Source organism: Patiria miniata, unplaced genomic scaffold, assembly GCF_015706575.1.
Source record: "Patiria miniata isolate m_02_andy unplaced genomic scaffold, ASM1570657v1 HiC_scaffold_15, whole genome shotgun sequence".
NCBI lineage: Eukaryota > Metazoa > Echinodermata > Asteroidea > Valvatida > Asterinidae > Patiria > Patiria miniata.
This window is the reverse complement of record NW_024037053.1, coordinates 1,379,295-1,401,458: the sequence shown is the minus strand read 5'-3', so window position 1 is coordinate 1,401,458 and position 22,164 is coordinate 1,379,295. Positions and strand designations below refer to the sequence as shown.

Sequence of the window (22,164 nt, the reverse complement as noted above, 5' to 3'; positions counted from 1 at the left end):
GGCACAGGGTTGAGAATTTCAAGTGTGAAATGTGGTTTATTTTCACCCCTGCGTCGCCACTGGGCCACCCCCGAGATTTTGTCTAGTGTGAAAAGGCCTTCTAGAAGCCATTACCGAGGCGGAACCAGGCACCAGAGTACACGACAGCTGATGTCAGGAATCAGTTCCAAATTATGGGATCGGGTACCCATAACCAATTTTACAAACCACTTAGTAATTTCTCAGATAGTAAAAAAAAAAAAGGTTTTGAATGTCGTTTCTGGGGAATTTTCAAAATGAAAACCAGGCTACATGGAAAACCCAAACAGATTTTATGTCTATGGGTATTTTAAAGTTATAATGCCAATCCTTTAGCATGCACTGTACACATTTTATCTTGCGGCATTGACGCACCCATAATTTTGTTTAATGCAATTTCCTTTTTATTTAAATACTGATTTTATTATTTCATCTCGTTTTTCAGTCCATTGTAAAAGCTGCTGGGGAACACAAACAGCAGATCATCATCAACGTGTCATTAGAAGGCATCAAGATTATTGACCTGAAGACACTGGTAAGACAAGAAATATTCATGTTTGCTTTCTCATGAATGTAATTTCTCCCCCCCCAAAAAACTACTTTTGAGACCTTTGCGATTGTGTCAAAGGAAAAACCACACAAAAAGCAAAGATTTTCTTCACAAGTCTGATTCTGAGTTCTGATATGAAAATGACTGGGCTTGGTTAGGTATAGGGTTTAATGAAGTGCAGTTTCATACGTTACTCTTTAATTGAAGAAAAGTGAAAAACTTTTTCTTACGTAATCATATATAACTCTTTAATTGAAAAAAAGTGAAAAACTTTTTCTTAATACATAATTATAGATGAATTTAGGAGTACAATCCTTAACATTTACTGGGACCCAATTTTTAGAACTGTGCTTAGCTCAGAAAATTTGCTGATCAAGAACTGGTTGTAAAAATTTTGTGTAGTCTACTTTTTTACTGATATTTTGCTCAGCACTTAAATTTGCTTGTTATCTTCTGAACAAGTTAAATTTATTAGATTTTGAGTTGGCTGGCAGGGAAAAACCTTTGATTGCTTGCGGTGCATCTATTGTCCTACCTGCATGTTCACTATCAAAGTAGCAGTTTTTAATATCAACATGTGTATTTTTTTTATTATGGTAATAATTAACAGTCCTTTTCAACATTGTTTACATCATTGTAATCTTTATCATTATAGTGGAAGTGTTGTCATGAAAGTCACAATTTTTAAGTCTAGTCCAAATTATTAAAATCATTAGTGTCATTATGAAGATCATATTGCTGTATTTCATACATATTCATGATTGTTCCAAAGAGCCAGCGCTACAGAGTTGGGTTCAAACATTTCTTTGTGAAGGGGTGGTTTGGAAGAGAGAAATACATTTACCACCAATTTTGTATTGAAATAAAAGTTCAAATATATCAAATGACAAAGATCTATATGTCAGTTATTTAAAACAAATATTAAGTGGCTTTAAATTGTGAAATGGGAGGAATATCGGTATTATCGCTCAGTAAAATCTTGACTTTTCTGGTTCACTTGGCCTGGCCTCGTGAACTGGAAAAGTGCAGATTTTGCCTTGCGATAATATTCCTCCCATTCCACTCTGAGCCACTCAATATTTGTATATTAGCTCCCCTAGGCATTGAAAGTTGACGGACTAGTTTCTTTGGCTTTGCCTCGGGAACTTCAAATACATTTACATGCAAATGTACTTCCAGTACCTCAGGCTGGGGAGCTAATAGCGACGATCAACCCTCAAACTGTGTTTTATTGGTGTACTGTCATCATTGTCAGTATCATGTGATGTCATAAATATCCCTGTCGTCATTTTCAATCAGTGTCATTTTGTCACTGTCATCGCCAACATAATTGTCGTGGGTTTCATGATTGTGTCACAAGTGTGTGCCTGTTGATGTGCACATGAATGTTCCGTTGTTGCAGCACCATTGTCCGCATGTTTTCTGCACCCTAAGGCTTTGACATGTTTTGACAAGTGTCACAAATATTTTTCTGACGGACAATTTTATTTTTAATAAATATTTCTTTGACAGACCAACCTACACACACATGAGGTCATCAAGATTTCCTTCATCTCCAGAGACCCAAGCGACAAACGAGCGTTTGGTTATGTCTACGGCGAAGCTGGAAACCACAAATTCTTTGCAATTAAAACACAGAATCAGGTACATATGTAGTCATTATTCAGGAGGTTGGTCAGACACCAGTAATGTCTTTTAACCAGTTCGCGCCGGGATTATTGTGACATTGACCGGACCCAGGCGCGGGCTTGTTTTTCAAGGCCCTCGATGCCACACAGGTTCAAGCCATTATCTGCGGGTAGCACACCTTGATATTTCCCGCCTCGCTCGCTGCGAGCGGGTCACTGACAGAGATATTTCTGGCCTCGCTCGTTGCCTGTTTATCAGTCATTCATTCCAAATACTGCAAAACCTTTGCGTGTGTACACGTCATCCGACGTGAACTGGTTAAGTTCAGTTTGATTGAGTGTAAGGTAAAGATACATTTCAAATGTCTACAGGTACATGATAACTGTACCGTGGTCCACTCTTATTGGAACTGATTTTTCAAGGTATTATGAGTTTATATTTATATTTTTAAATATCTGCAAATTACAGTCAGTTTGTCGTTTTTATTTGAAAATAGCCAAGGACAAGCCACAAAAAAAAGAACAATATACCATACATTACAACCTCTATAAATGCAAGCACCTCGGTCTATCTGAGGTGTTTAAACCAGCTAAACACAAGTTTAACTCCGGAGTATTAACTCACGTCTCAGAGGTAGAAGGCAAGGAAAAAAAAACACCCTCTGTGCTTACCTGACTTCCACGCTTAAAGCCCGGTTCATACTCGGCACGAAAGCGAAATGAATGCGAATTTGTGATGTAATGGGGAGTATTCGTGCTGAAATTCGCAAAAGTTTAACATATTTCAACTGAGGCGAATTTCGCAGCGACTGTTTTATCACGTCAAATTTGCTTTGCATTCGCGTTCATATGCAGTATGAACCGGGCTTAAGAGATCATACTTGACTCTTTCCATACAGTGATCCAGTTATATTGACTCGCAATGGCGTCTACTGAACATCATGGCAAAATGTTGTAATAACATCCTATCAATCGAATCAGTTCTGTAGTCAATGAGGTTTAGTTGTCTAGCCCAAATGACAGACAGCTTTGATTATTTATTGCACGACAGGCTGATGAACTGGTGTTGGCTCTGAAAGACCTGTTCGAGATTGTGCTGGCCAATAAAAAGAAGGAAGTAGCTGATCAGCAGAAACGGATGGAGGAGACCACGGTGTACCTGCAGCCAAGCTATGACAACCCGCTGGGCTCCCCAACCTCCAAGGCGCCTGCTGAGAATGTCTACTCGGTAAGTTGTGGGGCAAATTTCATGGTGCTGATTTCTGTGCCAAGTTGTCCTTTCAGTCAAAATCAAACAAGTGACTGTTTACAACAGGTAGGAATTCCCAGCCTTCATCAAGCAGGATCGATGACTGACCGGGACTGTTTAAAGGGAATGTACAACATTTGCTTTTGCTTCAATTTTCAGAAATAAATGGATTTGGAGGATTAGTATGTTATAGCAAATATTGTTAAGATGACTTGTTTCACGTTTTGGGCTTGTAGATGCTGGAAAAACCAAGAAAATCATTCATTTTCTTGTAGTCTGGTTCCCTGACCCCACTTAAGATGAAACAGAGAATTTATAGACTTTGGGGGAATTGTAAGTTCAGAGAATCAGTCTAGCAGGCTTGTACCCCTTCACAGGTGTGTAATCAATTGCAAAGAAAAGTCAAAATAACTAAATATGAAAGAGTAGGAACAGTTTTTGGAAAAAAGCCAGTTTTCTCCAACAAAATGACAAAATGACAGCACACCAGGAGCCACGGTTTTGAAGGATGCTTTAGACTGTCATTTCCTAACAATTTAGTAAGGTATTACGTGATAATTTGATCATTCCGTTCTTTGATGTTTGCAAATGTTGTATCTTCCCTTTAAGTAACTTGTCTGTTGACCCAGTTTGATTAGGCAGAGTGCTTGCTTGACATATGATCTGACTGCTGGTGACTAGCTTTTGTTAAAAGTATGGCAGGGGAAGTGGAAGTGAATTTTGACTGTCTGTGACTGTTTAAATAGCAGGAGGGTTTAATGTGTTACTTTGATTATTTTGTAGGAATCCCCGGCTGCCCAACCTGCTCCGGCTGGGGAAAGCCTGGTCACCTTGCAGAACCAAGTCAGCAGTCTTCAAATGGTTAGTAACATTCAGTGTGCAAAGTTTGAATCAAAAAATGTGGTAAGCCTTAAATTCTGCTAACCCAGACCTGCCAACCTTTGGGATCAAAAAACTGTATTCTGAATCTCCAAAAGTTGTATTTTTCATAAAAAAACCTGTATTTTTCAAAAATATGCATAGACAGGCTATACGAACCAATAAATGTGGCTGCAATGCTCCGTTTTTAATACATCTAATTAAAGTTATAAAAAAAATGACCAGAGGTCTCCCTGCGGGTGGTAAACCCAATCAAACAATTTGCATGAATAAGGATATTGATCATATACCTTATTCATAAACAAACTGCTTTAAAAACTATTCAATGCAAGTCTACTTAAACATAAACTAAACACTAGACTTCCTCATGTTTGAAATAAATAAACCTATAATGCAGGTGAAACATTCATATGACTTCCGAGTATAATCTAAGCTTATTCATGTTTTATCACGTCGCCGCCAAGTGGTAGTTTGATTCTTGAATCATAATTCACGTGCACGCACTGAATGTTTAAAAAAAATACACAGCGATCGAACAGAGTTTTATTTTAAACTTGGCCAAGGCCTACCCGAAAAAAGAAATAAATTTCTTGCATTTGCTGGCTGATTTACCTGGTTCGGTTTGGGCCGCCCGCTTTAATTGTTGATTTTTCTGATTTTTGAATTGGTTTCAGAACTTAGTATCAAACTTTACTATTAAAAAATGTTGGACATAACGGAACACCACGTGCACGCACGTTGTGACTATCGTACACGAACATCAAAATGTATTCTGTGTACCGTGCGTGCACTGAGAAAAAGAAAGTCTGTTGACTGCACGCAAGATCTGCCGTACGTACTCCTGCTGGTATGTGTGTGTACGAATACAGACATTTATTTTTGCGGCTGGGGTGCCACTGCTTGAAGTATCGGCACTCCGGGAATGGACTGGTTCTAATTTGTGATACTGTGTACATAATGTACATCGAACAGTGGGAGTCGCGAAACCAGATTCAGTTCGTGCATGCAGTACATCGTTTGCTTGGCTGCTTGCTGTTTACGTTGTTTCAGCCAATTTTATCCGGCAGAAATCTACACTCACAGCAGCTTTGAACTAGGATTTTTCCAGGTGTGTCAAATTGGTCAAAACCCGTATTTTATGGGGGGAAAACGTACAGTCGTATTTTCAACAAATTCCCGTACGAAATACGGCAGAATCGTACTAGTTGGCAGGTCTGCTAACCTTCATTCCTAAATACCTGAGACAGTTAATTCATTCTAATTGGTCGAGAGCCCGTCACATGGGTGGACTTAAAGTGCTTTTTAAACAACGGTAAGTGACCGGGCAAACCTTGCGCGCAACGCATACCATAGAACTGGCCTAAACATGGATTAGAATTGTTGAACAAAATAGCATTGGAATTTTGCCAAATTTCAACCTTTTTAAAAATAGGTTTTCTACCAAAAAGGTAAATTTATGAGTGGGAATAAAAACGTGACGAAGCATTTTTAAACGTAGGTCTAAAACATGTTGGGGCCCCTAACCGGTTTTAAACCAAATGTTTTATAACTCATACAATGGACCTGTATATCTAGGCATGCAACTTTTCCTTGGATCTGCTGATTTCCTTAATTTTTACTTTTCATGAGTGCTATTACAATTTGAAAAACACTGTAGGAAGTCTTGTGTGGTTTGGAATTTCCTTTTTTCCCTCTAAATTCCCAGTTGCATGCCTGATATCAAATTGTACTATGCTGCAACATAAAGTTTTGTTGTACCTTTACTAAAAGTCATCCAAATACATAGAGGGACCATGGAGGGACCTCCTCAAGAAAGGTTTCTGTACACATACTCATGAAAAATCAGAGTTGTAATGACTCGAGTCAATGACTCGACTCGAGTCCGACTCGAGTCACATTTTTTGGTGACTCGACTCGAGTCCCTAAGGGCAAATGACTCAACTGGACTCGAGTCACTGCGAGCAAATGACTCTACTCGACTCGAGTCCCTAAGGGCAAATGACTCGACTCGACTCGAGTCACTGCGAGCAAATGACTCAACTCGACTCGAGTCCCTCATCAGAATGACTCGACTCGACTCGAGGAAGGCTAAGTCCCAAATATAAAAGCAAAACTTGGCGAAAAATATTTGCAAAGACTTACGCCGGTGCCAGTTTTTGTTCACGTCACGTTAGAATCTTCGCGAATAATGTATACATATACATAAGTGGTTTGATCAGTGTCCCCATTAGTTGAATGGCGATCAGCTGCCACCCCCTTTTTATTTTCATTAAGAGTCAAATGTGGTGTCACTAAATGAAGTAGCCGGAATGTAAAATTAAAAAGCCAAAAAATGACTTTCTCTGTGTACTTATTGTATAGTGTTCAAATATTGAAGACTCGAATTGACTTGAGCTAAATACTTGACTCGACTCGACTCGAGTCACTTCTTTAAAATGACTCGACTCGACTCGAGTCACAAAAATCAGTGACTCGTTACAACTCTGTGAAAAATACACCACCATGGGCAACTGTATGGTTTGCATGGTTGGGAATGAATGAGAAATAATATGGGGTAGCACTATGTTTGGGACAAGAGATTGAAACATGGCCTCCCAAGTATAAATGACCAAATATCATGAATATCTATGAAAGTGGTGCCACCGGATTCAGTCTCACATGCTCCAAACCTGTGACTGAATGAAAACATGACTACTACATTGTACCACTCCAACATTGGTCTCTGGGGCCAATGTAAACAGTGCAAGTAATACAACAGTACAGTTACAAAGTGTCCTGACACAGAGCGTTGCAGTTCATTTCTGTGTTAGGGAATTAAAAACATTCAGGAAGTTGTCTTTTAAGAGGGGGTTAAGTTTGGGTCTGATTACCTAGGAGACTGGGGCAAATTGTAGTTTGCCTACACCACAACACAGTAACAGTGCCACCAGGCGCATTACTATCCAAGTCAAAGGTCATCTTTGCCAGTTGAAAGTTTGTATTGTTTATTGATCGATATGTGATTATTGTTGGCAGTGGTGAAACTGGGAAAGATATTAAGGCACATCCAATTAAAAATGTTTGTATTTTACATTGTTTAATTGTCCAACTTATCGTTGTTGGTTTTGACTATAACGGAGGTTTACAGAAATAATAGTTCTTTACCAAATATTGGGGAGGGGAAGGTTCAAACCAAGTTTGTTGAATAAACATGTATATATACATTGTATAGCATTTGTTGAATAGATAAAATTTACTCAAACTGTTCTTAGAATCCAGGATTGAAAATTTCATTTCCTTAAAATAAAGCAAAAGTTTGAATAGCTAGTCTATTTCTCTTTCTCTGGGGCTTGGGCAGCAAATCAAATTTGTTGGCAAGTTACCTTTTGTTCAGATTTGTTGAATTGTCAAAATTTGTTCACCACTCTTCTTGAAATTTGGGTTTGAATTATAAATTTGTGGTTGAATATAACCACACTGGTTGGAAATAGCACGTTTACTTTCTTCAAATCTTCATATCATCACTTGCAAATTTGTTCCGTTCTCATTCCACTCGTGGAAATTGCAGGTTGAAATGAGCTTTTCCACACGGTGTATTAGGTCCAATGACAATAATTAGATGCTTCAGTGTTACAGTATCTCTGTCTTGCTCAAACAGTAATCATAACCAAGGTTCTTTGATGGTAGCTTTGAGCAAAGATAATCAGTGGCTTAACTAGGCTTAAGCTTCTAGGGGGGGACCTTGGGGTGCACCAGTTTTTCAAGGGGGGCACTGAAGGTAGTGTATACATTTTGTATTGTTTATGTGCAATTCAAGATTTCAAATGAGGGGGGAATGGGGGGGGGGGGGGGGAAGGCACATCCCCCCCATAGTTACGCCACTGAGGATAATGGTTTTTTTTTAATATGTAGTTAGTACCACGTTGAAGGTAAATCTAACTACCAGTATGGATTTATTTTTCTCATACAAGTACATGTAAATATTCGTGAACCCTGCAAAGTCTTTGGCTAGCTACACCTGTTCCACTTAAAGTGTCTGTTATTTAGTATTAGTAATTAATCTTAAAAGTCCAATAAGGATTATAAGAGTCTAACCTGGAATGCTTGGTAAAGTGTCAAATACGTGAAGTTTAACCTGGCCTGGTCGATCCAATCAATCCCAGCTGGTGACTGCTAGGAGCCTGTCGGGTATTGTCGCTTTCAGACAGCCGCTGGGTAACTTTGAGGAAAGTTCCCCAACAAGGAATGACTAATCGGCCAGGATATTGAGTGGTTCCTGTTCAACGTGTCTGTAATCAGTACTGCCTACCATACAATATTCTATCAGTTCAATATTAAGAAAAAAAAGTGTTTTAATTTTTCTTTGCGATTCAAGTTCTGTATCAGTGGTGTTGTCGTTTACTGTCGACCGTGTAGCCCAGTGCGGTGCATTTTGTGTAGAAACCGAAACACTTATTTACAGTTAGCACTTGAGATGGATGGTACATGTACGGTGTCATGATAGCAGACAAAAAAATGACTAGTTCACAGAGTTTACACCCCGCTGACGTCATACACCCAAAAAGCAACTACCCACGGTCCCTAGGATCAGATTTTACGGGTGAACCAGACTGGATTTCAAGATGTCGGCCTCCTTGCGTCGGAAGCGGTCGATAGTTCCGCGGCCGAAAGGGGTTCGCTTCTCACGAGAGATTGAGTACTTCCCCCCATACAGTGCAGCGATCGGGGACATGTCCGCCGACGAGCTCCAGAGGGAGTGGGAGCGCCAAATGCGACGGGAGGGATTCGATGACACCGTGGCCTGGACTCGTCACCTCTTGGAAATTCATAAGAAGTTTTGTGATGACGTCGCCTGTGTGAGTTTATGGAGGCAGGGTAATAGTTGATCACATTGTATTATTAGCTTCATCTAGCCTGGTATCCATCTTGTCGCAATAGCTGTTGCTAATGATCAGTGTAAGATCAATGTTGATTTTCTTTGTCTTAGACAGTGGAATTAATAAGCTTAATGAGACGGAATTAAAACAATGCACTAAGATGTTCCAACCAAAAATATTGACTGACTGTCTTCCGTAAGTGCCGTTTTAACCTGATGTGTGTTTACTTGCAAACAGTTAATGTTTCCTTAGCTGAGGTTGTAACAATCATCAAAAATAAATCAATTGGGCATAACAGGATAAGTGTTCCATTTTTTTCTCAACTGTCGAACTTCTTGTGTGCTGTTAAATGTACCTGTACCCTTATGTACAGGTACATGTATGGTTGACATTCATGGACATGTACATGTACAGTACATGTACAGTATGTACAGCTCAAATGGCTGATGTTAGTTTGTTAATGCACCATGCAAGCATGAATGAATATTGAGATTTACTGTGATTCTATTCTTTGCTTCTGTATCAATGGGGTACTTTATTTTTAACTTGAACTTGACATATTTGTGTTCAGTTCAAGCCTTTGCACAACTGCTGGTTAAAGAAATAAAAATACTGTCACAGAAGCTTTTCAGTTGCAGCTCCAGGAACCTGATTATGGACCAATTTACAATTTACTGTGAGATGACAGCATGTGATTGTGTGAAGTGAATCATTCAAATCACAACTTGCCAGTCACCATTCTCAGGTTTCTATTGAACTATTTTTTATGATACCAGCGATAATAAAGTTTCCAATGTCATTCTTTTTCTTGATCAGGGTATCACAGCCATGGAGCAGCTAGACCTTAATTCAGCCGAACCAGACCCATTCAATCCCAATGCAGTGACTGCTACCACTCCCACGAATGACCCCTTTGCTCCGGCGGCGTCAGGCCCCCCTCAGCAGCCACCTCCCCCACTACGCCCTCCACAGGCGGTCCCACGAGCAGCCCCAAGACAGCCACCACCTGCTGCTGCTGCTGTACCAGCACCGGCCCCAGCACCGGCCCTAGCACCGGCCCCAGCACCGACCCAACCATCTGCAGATCTGTTTGGCGAAGCACCGGTAAAATGCCATGTCAAGTTTAGCAATACGTGATACAAATAAAGATGGCACTACAAAATTTCAGTCTGACAAAAGTGACTTGTTTCAAATATTGAAATACCAGCTTCAGTTGTTTTCGACTTGTTTCCTTAAATTGGTACAGTGTCTGAAATGATATTTTACAGTGTCCAGTTTTTTGCTTAGCACAAGCAGGTATATTAGTAGCCTTGTTCAAGGCGTACGACGATCAAGTCCGATGATCGATCGATGGTTGTCCGCGAACAATGCACTCACGTCACACGTACTGTGCGAAGCACGAACAGTGACCTCACGTGTATCACTTTGCTTAGCTACGCTATGCAAATCAGGTCGGGCTGAATAAACGCCTTGGAACAATCATTGCGATGGCAATATTCAATATGTCTGGCAATTTTTGTTGTTTTGTCGCTGGATTTATATCAACTTACATTTTGTCTGCGGACAGAATTTTTTTTTTTGTTGGAAATGTAGCCACACTATCTGGCTCTCTGTCCATATACAAATATTGAGTGGATCAGCATGGAATGGGAGGAATATTATCACAAGGTAAAATCTGGACTTTTCCATTTCACGAGGCGAAGCCGAGTGAACTGGAAAAGTCCAGATTTTACCGAGCGATAATATTCCTCTCATTTCACAATTTAAAGCCACTCAATATTTGTTTTATATAACTGACATAAAGATATTTGTCATTTGATATTCTTGAACTTTTATTTCAATACAAAATTGGTGAAAAATGTATTTCTCTCTTCCAAACCACCCCTTCACGAAAATGTTTGAACCCAACGCTGTAGCTCTGGCTCTTTGGAACAATACGCGCTACGCGCAACGCTGAACGCGCACACCAGCATGCATTTGCACACAAATACCGCGTCATGGAACAAGCGTGATCCTAACTGTTCAATAGTATTTCCCACTCCCCATGGGCGGATAGTACTTTTTGAGCCCCAGCGTGAATGGCACTAATAACGAATGACACGTGATGTGAGTTCCACCAATCAAATGACAAGGATCTGTATGTCGGTTATATAATGTAAAATATAACCCTCCACGACCAAGTACTGACTAATAATCTCATCTTTATTCGCATACGGAGTCGTCGCTGGAAATCCAGCGACAAAATAAAGAAAAACATATGCCAAAGCCCATGTTCCAAGGTGTTTAGTCAGCTCCACCTGATATGCATAGTATTCCCTAGCCACATGACGCGCCTGTGGTGGCTGTTCGCACTTTGCACAGTATGTGTGACGTGATTGCATTGTTCGCAGCCAACCATCGATCATCAGATTTCATTGTCAAACACCTTGACCAAGGCTAGTTTATTAAAGGTCCTTCTTGACATAAATTATCTCTACACAGTTCTACTGAACAGTTTGGAAAACAAGTTTCAGTGCAACTTGTTTTGAAGTTTGTGTCATCGGGTAGAACTGGGTCTGTGTAGGCTTGAAATATACACTGGAAATCATTTAACATCAATAAACCAATCATGTGATGAGAAGACAGATTGCATTGAGAGAAAAAGTCAAATGCAAAGATACATAAAATTCTCAGATTCAGACTTCAATATCCAGAGACATTCTTGGATTTTGGAATTGGAATATCCTCCTGCCTTTGCTGGCCATGCCCTAGGTTAAATTCTTCTGTTTCATTGTCTGCACTGGAGCAATCATAACATAAACTATAGTCATGTTTGTCATTTCATTTTGATGTTTAACAAGATTTTTTTGTTGTTGACTTTTTACTTGGTATCTCTGTTCTAGGCTCCTGTTGCCACAGGGCAATCTAAACCTTCAGATGACCTCTTCAAAGAGTTTAAGGACACCTTCACTGCCCCACCACAACCCGCTGCAGCATCCACAAATCCCTTCGGCGGTGGCGGTATGGGTGGCGGTGGGATGGGAGGTGGCTTTGGTATGGCTCAGCCCGGCATGGCTCAGCCTGGCATGGCTCAGTCCGGCATGGGCGGGTTCCAACAGCAGCAGCCAGCATTTGGCCAGATGTCCATGGGAATGGGTCAGGCTCCCATGGGAATGGGCCAGGCTCCAATGGGAATGGGCCAAGCTCCTATGGGAATGGGTCAGATGGGCATGGCCCCCATGGGAATGCAGCAGCAGCAGCAGCAGCAGCAACAGCAGCGCCAAGATTTGTTTGGTGGGACCCCACAGGCCCCGTCCAACTCCTTCGATGCCTTCACCTTACAGCCCCAGCAGGTTCATCCGAAGCCAACAGAGAAAAATGGAGGGCCAGCGAGAAAACCCGACCCCTTTGGGGATATCGCCGTTTTGGGATCGGGCCCTGCAGATACTAAAGATCCCAAAAAGAAGGACCCATTTGCCGGCTTCAAAATGGCTAAGCCGGGCGAAGTCGGCGTGCCAGAATTCAGCCAGTCTGGAAGCATCCCCAGTAACGGAGCCGCTTCCGGTAATGCAACTTCTCTGTCTCTTGATTTAGTAAAGGCACATGACATCACGGAGGACTTTACCCTCCCCTCACCGCAGGGCCCACCACCACCATTACCAGCAACCATCTTAAGTCAGCACATTGGTATCAGTTTGAATCTGGACAATGTCGGGGACATTCCCCCACCTCCTCCTAGGAGGTCAAGGGGAAGTGCACCCTCAGAAGGCTCACCACTCCCTGTCCCTCCACGCAATAAGCTGCAATCCCCTGTGTCCCCTAGCTTATCCACAGACTCTCAAGAGTCTGAGGGTGCTTTAAGGACTACCCCAGACAGTGCTAACAGCAGGCTAACATCCCCCTCGCTAACCAGAAACCCTTCCTCATCACCTTCAAACTTGGCTTCCTTGGGCATTGATACCAGTAACATGCTTGGCAGAGATGCTGGCATGACCAACTCAACATCAGACCTCACCTCAAGTCATTCAAATAGCACCGGGGACCTTTCCTCACCAGTTAGAGGGCTGAGCTCTCCCACAGAACAGGGGGAGCCACAGAGAGCACAGCCCATCCCTAAAACACAAACTGACTCTGCCAGCTCATTATCAACCTCATTACACACAGACGCTGTGCTGTCCAACAGACAGCCATCACCATCATCTCATCAAACACCATCATTGTCGGGTCCGTTGCATGTCACCAGCAGCAAGCCCATAGACTCGACAAGACCGTCACCATTCTCAGGGGGCGACAACTCACTGGATGTACTGTCAAGCTCAGCACCTGTGTCAGACTCATTTTTTGCGCACCGTCGTGCCCACGCTTCCATGACATCCTCCTCCTCAAATCCTTCGCTCAGCAAACTCACCGTGCCAATTCTTCCCGTCACTGATGACCCTTTTGCAGACGACCCATTTTTGCGTGGCTCGCCAACAGTCAAGAAAGTCTTTGTCATGCCGCAAAAACCTGATCCTCACGCTGCTATCCCATCAGTCCCAACATGCACTAGCGACTCATTCACAACGTCATTTTCATCAACTTCATTTTCATCATCCTTGCCGCAAAGTACTGTCACTACCACCACTAACACAACCAACAACTCCAATGGTAGTAATTGTATTTCTGATGTACGGACAGATCCGTTTGCAATCGGAGGTGTCGGAGGCCAGACTGCACCCAAAGCTGCCAGTGGACAACCTCTGTTTGATGACTCCCCGTTCGGTGCCTTTGATTTCAGCAATCCTGACAAAAACTGAGTTGTAAGTATTGAATCTACTCTGGAAGTGTTGTGTCTCTTCCAAACCTTGGTTTTAGAAGGAGATGCTCTTTTTTTTAATACATATACTTAAGGAAGATCCAATCCAATAATTGTTTTTTTTAACAACAAAGTGTAATACTGCTAAGCCAAGAAAGTTTCTTTGAAGCTGGGTATGGAATATCACACAGAAATAGGCATACATTAGGTTTTTTTTTTACAGATGGATAATTGTGATAATTGTGTAATTGTGTACAGACAAGCATGTTGAGGTATGTATGGCAAGTTCAGTCAGCCAGAGTTTAACCAAAGAATCACCTGAATCACCCAAGCTGTTTACTCCCAGAAAACTGGTTAAAGCCAGTATCATCACATTTTTATAAATTTCCAGGAATTATCTGAAAAGTTTGTCATCAAAACTGATGTTTTACCCCTCCTCCTTTTTATCTGGAACCAAGCCAGATAACTGCTGCAAACCCTGTAAACTTTGCAGAGGAAACTGAAGAAACAAATTATAGAACCACACAATGATTATCTTTTACAGATTTAGCCAAGAATATTTGGACATCTGTATCATGGACAATATTGCTGTGCAGAGGATCCACTCAAATGTAACACAATGTATGTACTTTGGAAGCATAATTCCCGGTAAAGGATGTGCATAAGACATTTAGGATCTTGAGGTTCACTCTTAACTATTATTAAAGCCAAATTTACTTCCTTTTTTGGACAGTGTATATGAAGTAAGTAGGATTTTCTTTTGATAGAGTGATATTGGATAATATGCCAGAATGTGGACTGCCAAGCAAATGATCAGTATTCCTAGGTTGGATTTTATCTCTGTTTGCTGGCAACAGATTTCTCTGACCGTTTGGCCGTCAAAATTCTGATTGTACACATTCCAGCCATACTGTAAATGCTGGAATAGGTCAACCAGAATTGTAGACAAGTCCAAAACAGTGCAAACAAAACCATTCGTGCAAGGTGGTTAATATATTTAGTTGGCGATAACTAAAACCATCCATCGAAGTGTATTTGGTGATAACTTTTGAATTTGTTAATTGTTTTTTTACAATAATTATAAGCATGATACTGATTATTAAAAAACCACAAAAGTCTTAAATATAATGATATAACAAATTGGTGCTTTGATTTGCATTAAAGTGTAGAAAACATTTAAAATGATATGTATACAAAATCAAAAGGCAGAAGAGGTGAATCAAAACATTGAAGAATCTTGTTGATTGCAAAAAGAGGCTACTGTTTTAAGTAAATCATAATTGTAGCATCCCTGTGTCATGGATGGAATTTTAGTAAAATCAAGGCACATGAGAGTCAAGTAACATTTTCAGTTACATGTATGTTATTCCGAGTTGTAATCAAAGTCATCACAAGTTGTTACAACTCACTCGTAAATCATCCTGTCTCAAATCAAGTGAAAGGCTATTCAAATGAGCCCATCCCCTTTTACTTGTCATCTGAACTGATTTGACTTGTAATTCATCCAATGGATGGATTTACATGTACAACACAGTGTGGTTCTGAGTGGAAAATTTCACATTTCAAACAGCTTGCAGCCGTGGCCCTGATCAAAGGAAGTAGTCTGGGCCCAAGACACGAGTGATCAATAGTGGATCGTGCATATCTTACGGCATTTTTAGACCAGCGCACTTGCTCCCACTAACGTCTTGGGAATCCTGTAGTAGCCGTTTAACTTTTTCTTTATTTTCTCCCTAGGCTCACCTAGGGAACCAATCAGCGATTGCGAAATGGTTTATAGTCAGCGCGCGACGGTTGTAAACATACGCACTACGTGCAGTGATCAACGCAGTGATATCCCCGCACGAGCTACTAACAGTATCAAATGGGAAGCCGCTGTTTTGTTCGAAGATATTCATATTTACAACAATAGTCTAATTTACATAAAATGGCCACGCCCCCATTACTGCAAGATTCCCAAGACGATAGTGCATGAAAGTAAAAAACAAAAAACAATTGTGCAAAGGCGCTCTACAGCAGTGCAACTTTCGCGATCGATCACTGAGGTCTTGGGCCAAGATTACCAAGAAAGCTACTCAAGTTGGAACAGCAAATTACGCGCATCAAGTTACCACAAATCCTGTGGTGTTTTTGCCTTTGTACTTTTCATTTCCGCATGTCTTATGGGCTATGATTAGGTCTATTATATATCTCAGGACAATCTTAAAATGATGTTTGGTAATTTGTCAAAATGAATATTGACACTTCAAATCTAAATGTAATTTTCATTTCCCTGCCATTGTTGAACAAATATACTGCCATTAAAGAAATTAAAATTAAAAGATTAGGTTAATATTCAAGTTCAGTTTTTAAGTACAACTTACATATAAAAGTGCGGATACAATGTGTGCTGTATGTGGCCTGGCTACCATTAAACAAGTAATTGTTAGCTTAAGGCTACTGTGGCAAGCTAAGTGTTTTTTGTTTTGTCATTGATCCGTCCAGGCTAACAATTCCAATTAACTATAACTCCAAGAAAAAGCAAATCTGCTCGGGTACAAATATTCACCTCAGTTGTACATGTATCATCACCTTAAATTTGTTTGAAATTCCTGAACATGTGTGCTGCTTTAATCTAACGCAAGAACCGTATGTAGCTTTGCAAGTGTTCAACATACTCCGTGCAGTTTTAAGTAGATGACAGGGACCGTGCACAAGAGCTCCAATATGAGTGGAGGACACACAGCAGTGACAGCAGGCCAGCCACTGATCTCTATGGGCTCTGTGCGCGAACTAGAGAGAGGGCGCTTTTTTACTACCTTTGAGAGCCTTGTGGATGAGACGCAGCGCATTGCGTGTACTGGTTGGCACGCATATGGCGCGATGTACGCACCACTGAATGTGCGCAAAGCATAGCATTTCGCGTGAGCATTTGGCGTTGTTGGCAATGCGTTTGAAGTGGTCTCCCCCAACTCTCCCTTCCTCACCATTGAGGGGGTACTAGTGCACACGGAGCCCATATACTAACTTGATTGCTCAATAGCCCACTACCATGCCAGAAGAAGACAACTTTTAGTGTGAGTCAGATGTTGAGCCTACAGTGGCCGCCTGTCTTTGAAAGCTGTGCTGGGGATGTGTTATTGTGAGACATTGTTCGAACTTATGTTTACACAGAATCAAATTAACGTGGCCATTAAAAGACTTATAAGAAAATAAATGTGGATATTAATTCGATCTGATGTGGAAATCAATCTGATATCTCCATATGTTCAAATAATGTTCTACATTATTTCTCTTGATCATGGCTTTCAATAGCTGTTGTATGTATGTTCCGAACATTCATACATGTATTGCACGAATGGTGCATCAAGATTTGTCACACCATTTTGTTTGCCTACAAGTTTAGGCCTCTCAAGATGGCGTCCAAATTACTTCAGCTTGTGTTCTCTATGCACTATCAAGCAAAGACATCAGTGTTGCTGAGTTGGCACCACTAATTTGCATCTAATTATTAACCCCAAGCTGAAATTGAATCCCACAAAATCATTTCAGAGAGAGAGTTCAAGCTGGTTTCAAACTTACAAGGTCATGCTTGCGATTGTATGTTCCTGATGGATAGGGAGGCTTTTATTTCATGTTAATCTGATTTTAATTGCATGAAGCAAGTTAAACCCTCCTGCTGTTTGAACAGTCACAGACAGTCAAAAAATATATCCTCTTCCCCTGCCATGCCTTTTACACAGGCTAGTCACCAATAGTCGGACATATTTAAGGCAAGCACTGTGACCAGTCAAATTCAGTCAACAGACAGAAGTAGGCAAGAATTAGGCACAGCTGGCTTATCAATCACTTACAGTCAAAGCATAGCTGTATCAAGTTACATAAACAGTCACAGCCAGTCAATCTTGCTTTATGTAGGCTGGAGCTCTTAACTGTTGAAAACTGTCACTTGATTGATTTCGACTGAAAGGACAACTTCACACAGAATTTATATTTGCAAAGAAGGGTTACTCTTCACATGTATTGTTTTAAAAACTTCATTCTCCAGCCCGTCCTGTTTCATTTAGTTCACTTAAACTTGACCTTTCGAAAGTTATTAATGAATCTGAATTTTGCATGTGTATCATTGCTTTGTGCTGCCGCATTTCTTTTGCCCATTTTGACTTAAAATTTTTAAATTTCATGTCTTCCAATCTTACCCACGTTTGTACCAACTTCTCATTAAAATATGATTGTAACACTTATGGATGTTTTTATAAGCTTTTTTTTATTGCCCCTGGCTTTGTTGAATTTTATCTCCACTGACGTTAATGCTTACCTTTTTATTAATTGGACAAGCTACATGTATTAATAAAATATTGTATACTATATTATGTAGGTATAGATAAGCAGTTCATGTGTTACTTCAAAATCTGGTCATTTTTAAAGGTTAGTTTTTCTTCCAAGTACTTTTTTAAATGGGGTTTTAAAACTCAAGCGGAAATGTGTTCTTCCATCAGGTTTTTTTCTTCAGTGTTGTTATACATTTACATGTACAGACAGACAACTTGTTGGAGAGAGGGTGCATTTTTGAGTCACCCTTGTCCAAAAGGCCCCCCCCCCATACACCCCTACCTACCCCTCCCACATCAGAGAATATTTGTGTTCATGTACTACACAACACTGCTGTGATAATGAACATTTTCATTTTGGTATCCAACATTGTCTTGATCACATTACAACATCTCCACTGTACTGGATATTTTACATAGATCCCAAGTGTAATGGTATACAAAAAATGAATGTTTTGGAGTGCAATAGTAAGAACAATTTCTAGAGGTGACAGATGGAATGTTCCATTCCACGAGGCGAGTTCAAGTGGAATGTTCCATTCCACGAGGCGAGGCCGAGTGGAATGGAACATTCCATCTGGCACCGAATTAAATTCTTCTTTCCATGGCACGAATGTGAAACATTCATTATTTGTTTTTACCACAACTGAATAAATCCTTGTCATCTGATTGGTCAGAGCCGCATCATGTGACCGTGCAATGGAAGTTCTATTAAAACTGTCAGTGTTGCTTTGTAGTTGTACAACTTGGGCGGGGGTGGGGGGGGGGGGATTTGAGAAAGTTTGTGCATAATGTAACTTTTATCACCAATTTTCACACACTTTAAACTTTTATCAGAATTGAATTAAAGAACTTGTTTCTGGTGAACTTATGCTGTGGGATGCTTAAAAAAGAATGTAACATACATGTATGTTTGTGCCTTCCTGAAGTTCGCACTGGTTTAAAGCAGTTTATCATCACTGGAATTATGATCTTTAATGATCTTTATGAATATCAAGTTGTATGCTTTTCAGCATTGATATATTGCCACCAGGTAACCTACAGCTTCTCATTTTAATTTGGATCACATTGTTGTCTTATGGAACAAGATTTTAGCTGCATACTTGGCTGCAGTTAAAAGGCATGTTGATGTATTGGTAACGTAAATAATGCTAAATCGTATATGACCACAGTGATATTTTTGGGGAAGTGGACATTTTTATAATCTACAAAACTTTATCGTGAAGGAATGTAAGACGCCACATCAGTGGTTGTGTACAAAGTCTGTGGAGATTCAAGAAAATTTTCCAAGTATTTCCCAATAAAATTTGAAATATTTCTCAGTCCCAGATTCATGTCTTTTCAACTTTTTTTGCATTAACTGACCTTTATTGAAATGATATATGCAGAAAAATTGGTGTCAGGTTGCAACATTCTTTCCCTTTATCTTGTTGAAAGATGTGCTCAGTTTCATAACATTTTGGCTGCATACAACACTTTAAATGATCACTTCGTAGTCAGAACGTTTGCCAATTGCTTAGAATGACTTTCAGTATTATGAATCTTTACAAGGTTTTGTCTTCTATTCTTCCATGAAAACAGCTACCAGATTTGTATGATAAATGTGAGGCATTATGGCGAAATGAGACGAAACTGGGCATAGGCCTCATTGGAGAAAAAGAACAATGGGGGTAAAAATTTTTTTTTTTTCGATTTTGAGATTTATTGATATATTTGATATTTGATGTCTACTACACCTATTTTAAAGAAAGAAATCATGGAATGATTTTTTTGTTTTAAAGAAATACAATTGGCATTTTCCATGTTCACGAATACAAACCTCGATACTTTAAAGGCCTTTTTCTCAGTATTTTACTTTTTTGACATGTCGATAAATGTGAAATTTAAACTGCCATAACTTGTCAATGGAATGTCTGATTGAAGTGCAACAAACCTTTTTTGTAAGGAAAATTATGTTCTTTCCTAGCACCCGCAAACCCTCATTTCGACATCTGCCCATCAGTTCTGTCTCATTTTGCCAGAATGCCTCACAAATGTCACAAGAAATATGCAAATAAACCCTATTTATGCAGATCATGGAATTACATGATTAACAACACAATAGGACAAACTCTTCAAATATTTTTTTTTTCAATGCAAATATCCATACTTGTTTTCTCAACACCGAAAATTTGATATTAATTCTGAAGCAAGTTTATAACAAGAATCTCCTGAACATCCCATTTCATATCTTTTGACACCTAGTAGAGAATAATATAATATAGCATTGACTTTCTTGAAACTTGTTGCATGAACTAGTCTTTGCATTAAGTGTTTTTTTCCCCCAAATAATGTTTGTGCCAGAAGAAGGTTGGTGTATAATTTAAGTATTCATCTAGAATTGGGACAGTGGGGACATTGTGAAAGAAACTAATATCCAACATATGCATTGATGATTACCACATTTTTATTGTAATTACTGCCTTGAATTAATGTTGTTTTTTGTGACCAATTACATAGTATTTGCAATAACCGTTATTGTAATATTTAACCCTATATTGAAACTTTGTAGTTTTAGTGTTTTTGTTTAAATAAATTGCCTTCTATTGATGTTTTTTTTTTACATTTATCATCATAATTCAAATAATGTACCATATTATCAATGACGCAATTGTTCTTTTACTATACTTTGCCAAATGCCTATTTGATGCATGATATGTTTAATGCTCAATGAATGTAAGATAAGTATATAAAAATATTTCAAATGTTACTTTCATATTCACAAAATCTATTTTCAAAATATTTGGTAAAAATTAAAATGAAAATAATGCAAAATATATAGTTTTGAGTCTTCTTTCTGTATTTTGTTTATTAAAGTCTGCGTGCTTGGGCATATTTGATACCTGGGTTTCATGATGAGAAACTGTTCACAATGCTTATTCCATGCTTTCTTCACTATTTGCCATGATGGTCCCATTTTGCTCGTATTTAGGCCTAGAGCAACAGCAGTCGAAAATTGAACACTGGAATTCTTTACTCATCGGTAGGTGAACACTTCGACAAATGTCCTTCTGTTCCTCGTTCCTCTGACCTTATGTTTCTGTCTCTCAGACGCCTTTCTTTGTCGACTCTCATTTTCGACTTGTTCAATGCGGGGTAAATCCTGCAATAGAAAAAAATAATAATGTGTTTTGTGTTTACAAATTTGATTTGATATTAAACCCAAGCCCCAAGAATATTTTTTAAGAATATTTTTTAAGAATATTTATGAAGAATATTTATGAAGAATATTTATGAAGAATATTAGCTAGCTGTTTTGGCATTAATTCCTGTCCATCACATTCTCAGTCTCGATCGTGACGTTGACCATGTACTCAGCGTTTGCATTTCTTTGGGGGCGCACTTGCTGTCGATGTTGATCTCGGTCGTGATCTCGACTTTGAACATGACTGCAGTCCCATGTTGTCGTCATGTCACCTTCGTTTATCCAGTGACAATAATTTTTTTTAAAGATACATTTTCGGTTTATTCAAATTTAACACACGTAGTTTCGTCGTTTGTACATGACTGGTCATTTCCAGTCGTGTCAATGATGCAAGATATTGATCTCGGTCGCATTCAGGATACTTTGATCTCTGACCCTTGACCTCGATACATCTTGATCATTACCCTTAATTAACATATGTGCCGTGATACATAGATCAACTGATCTGATTTGGATCGCAGTCCTGATACCGGGTCTTCTGACCCTGATCATATGACACTTGATCTCAATCTTCCTCGATCTTGATCTTGAACACGACAAAATGTCATCGTCAACGTCAATGTCGTCGAATTAATTAAGTTTTTTTTTCTATGTTGCTCATACATGTAATTTCATTATGCACTAGGCCTATGGGATATGCTTCTACATCTGTTGAA

The 22,164-nt window shown here is 39.6% G+C and overlaps 1 protein-coding gene across 4 annotated transcripts in view; it reads left to right on the top strand.

Moving 5' to 3' along the window:
* The window catches only part of LOC119722347 (disabled homolog 2-like), a 32,447-nt gene extending 11,367 nt beyond the window's left edge, over positions 1-21,080 (top strand). For 3 of the 4 annotated variants that reach the window (XM_038192410.1, XM_038192409.1, XM_038192411.1), the window contains 6 exons: positions 464-553; positions 2,081-2,212; positions 3,248-3,424; positions 4,229-4,306; positions 9,997-10,284; positions 12,063-21,080. In XM_038192410.1, the coding sequence (XP_038048338.1) occupies positions 464-553; positions 2,081-2,212; positions 3,248-3,424; positions 4,229-4,306; positions 9,997-10,284; positions 12,063-13,955 (2,658 nt within the window). In that variant the 3' untranslated portion in view covers positions 13,956-21,080. The remainder of the gene's footprint in view (positions 1-463; positions 554-2,080; positions 2,213-3,247; positions 3,425-4,228; positions 4,307-9,996; positions 10,285-12,062) is intronic. The other variant, XM_038192408.1, reaches the window with a different exon arrangement.
* The last annotated feature ends 1,084 nt before the right edge of the window (positions 21,081-22,164 follow it).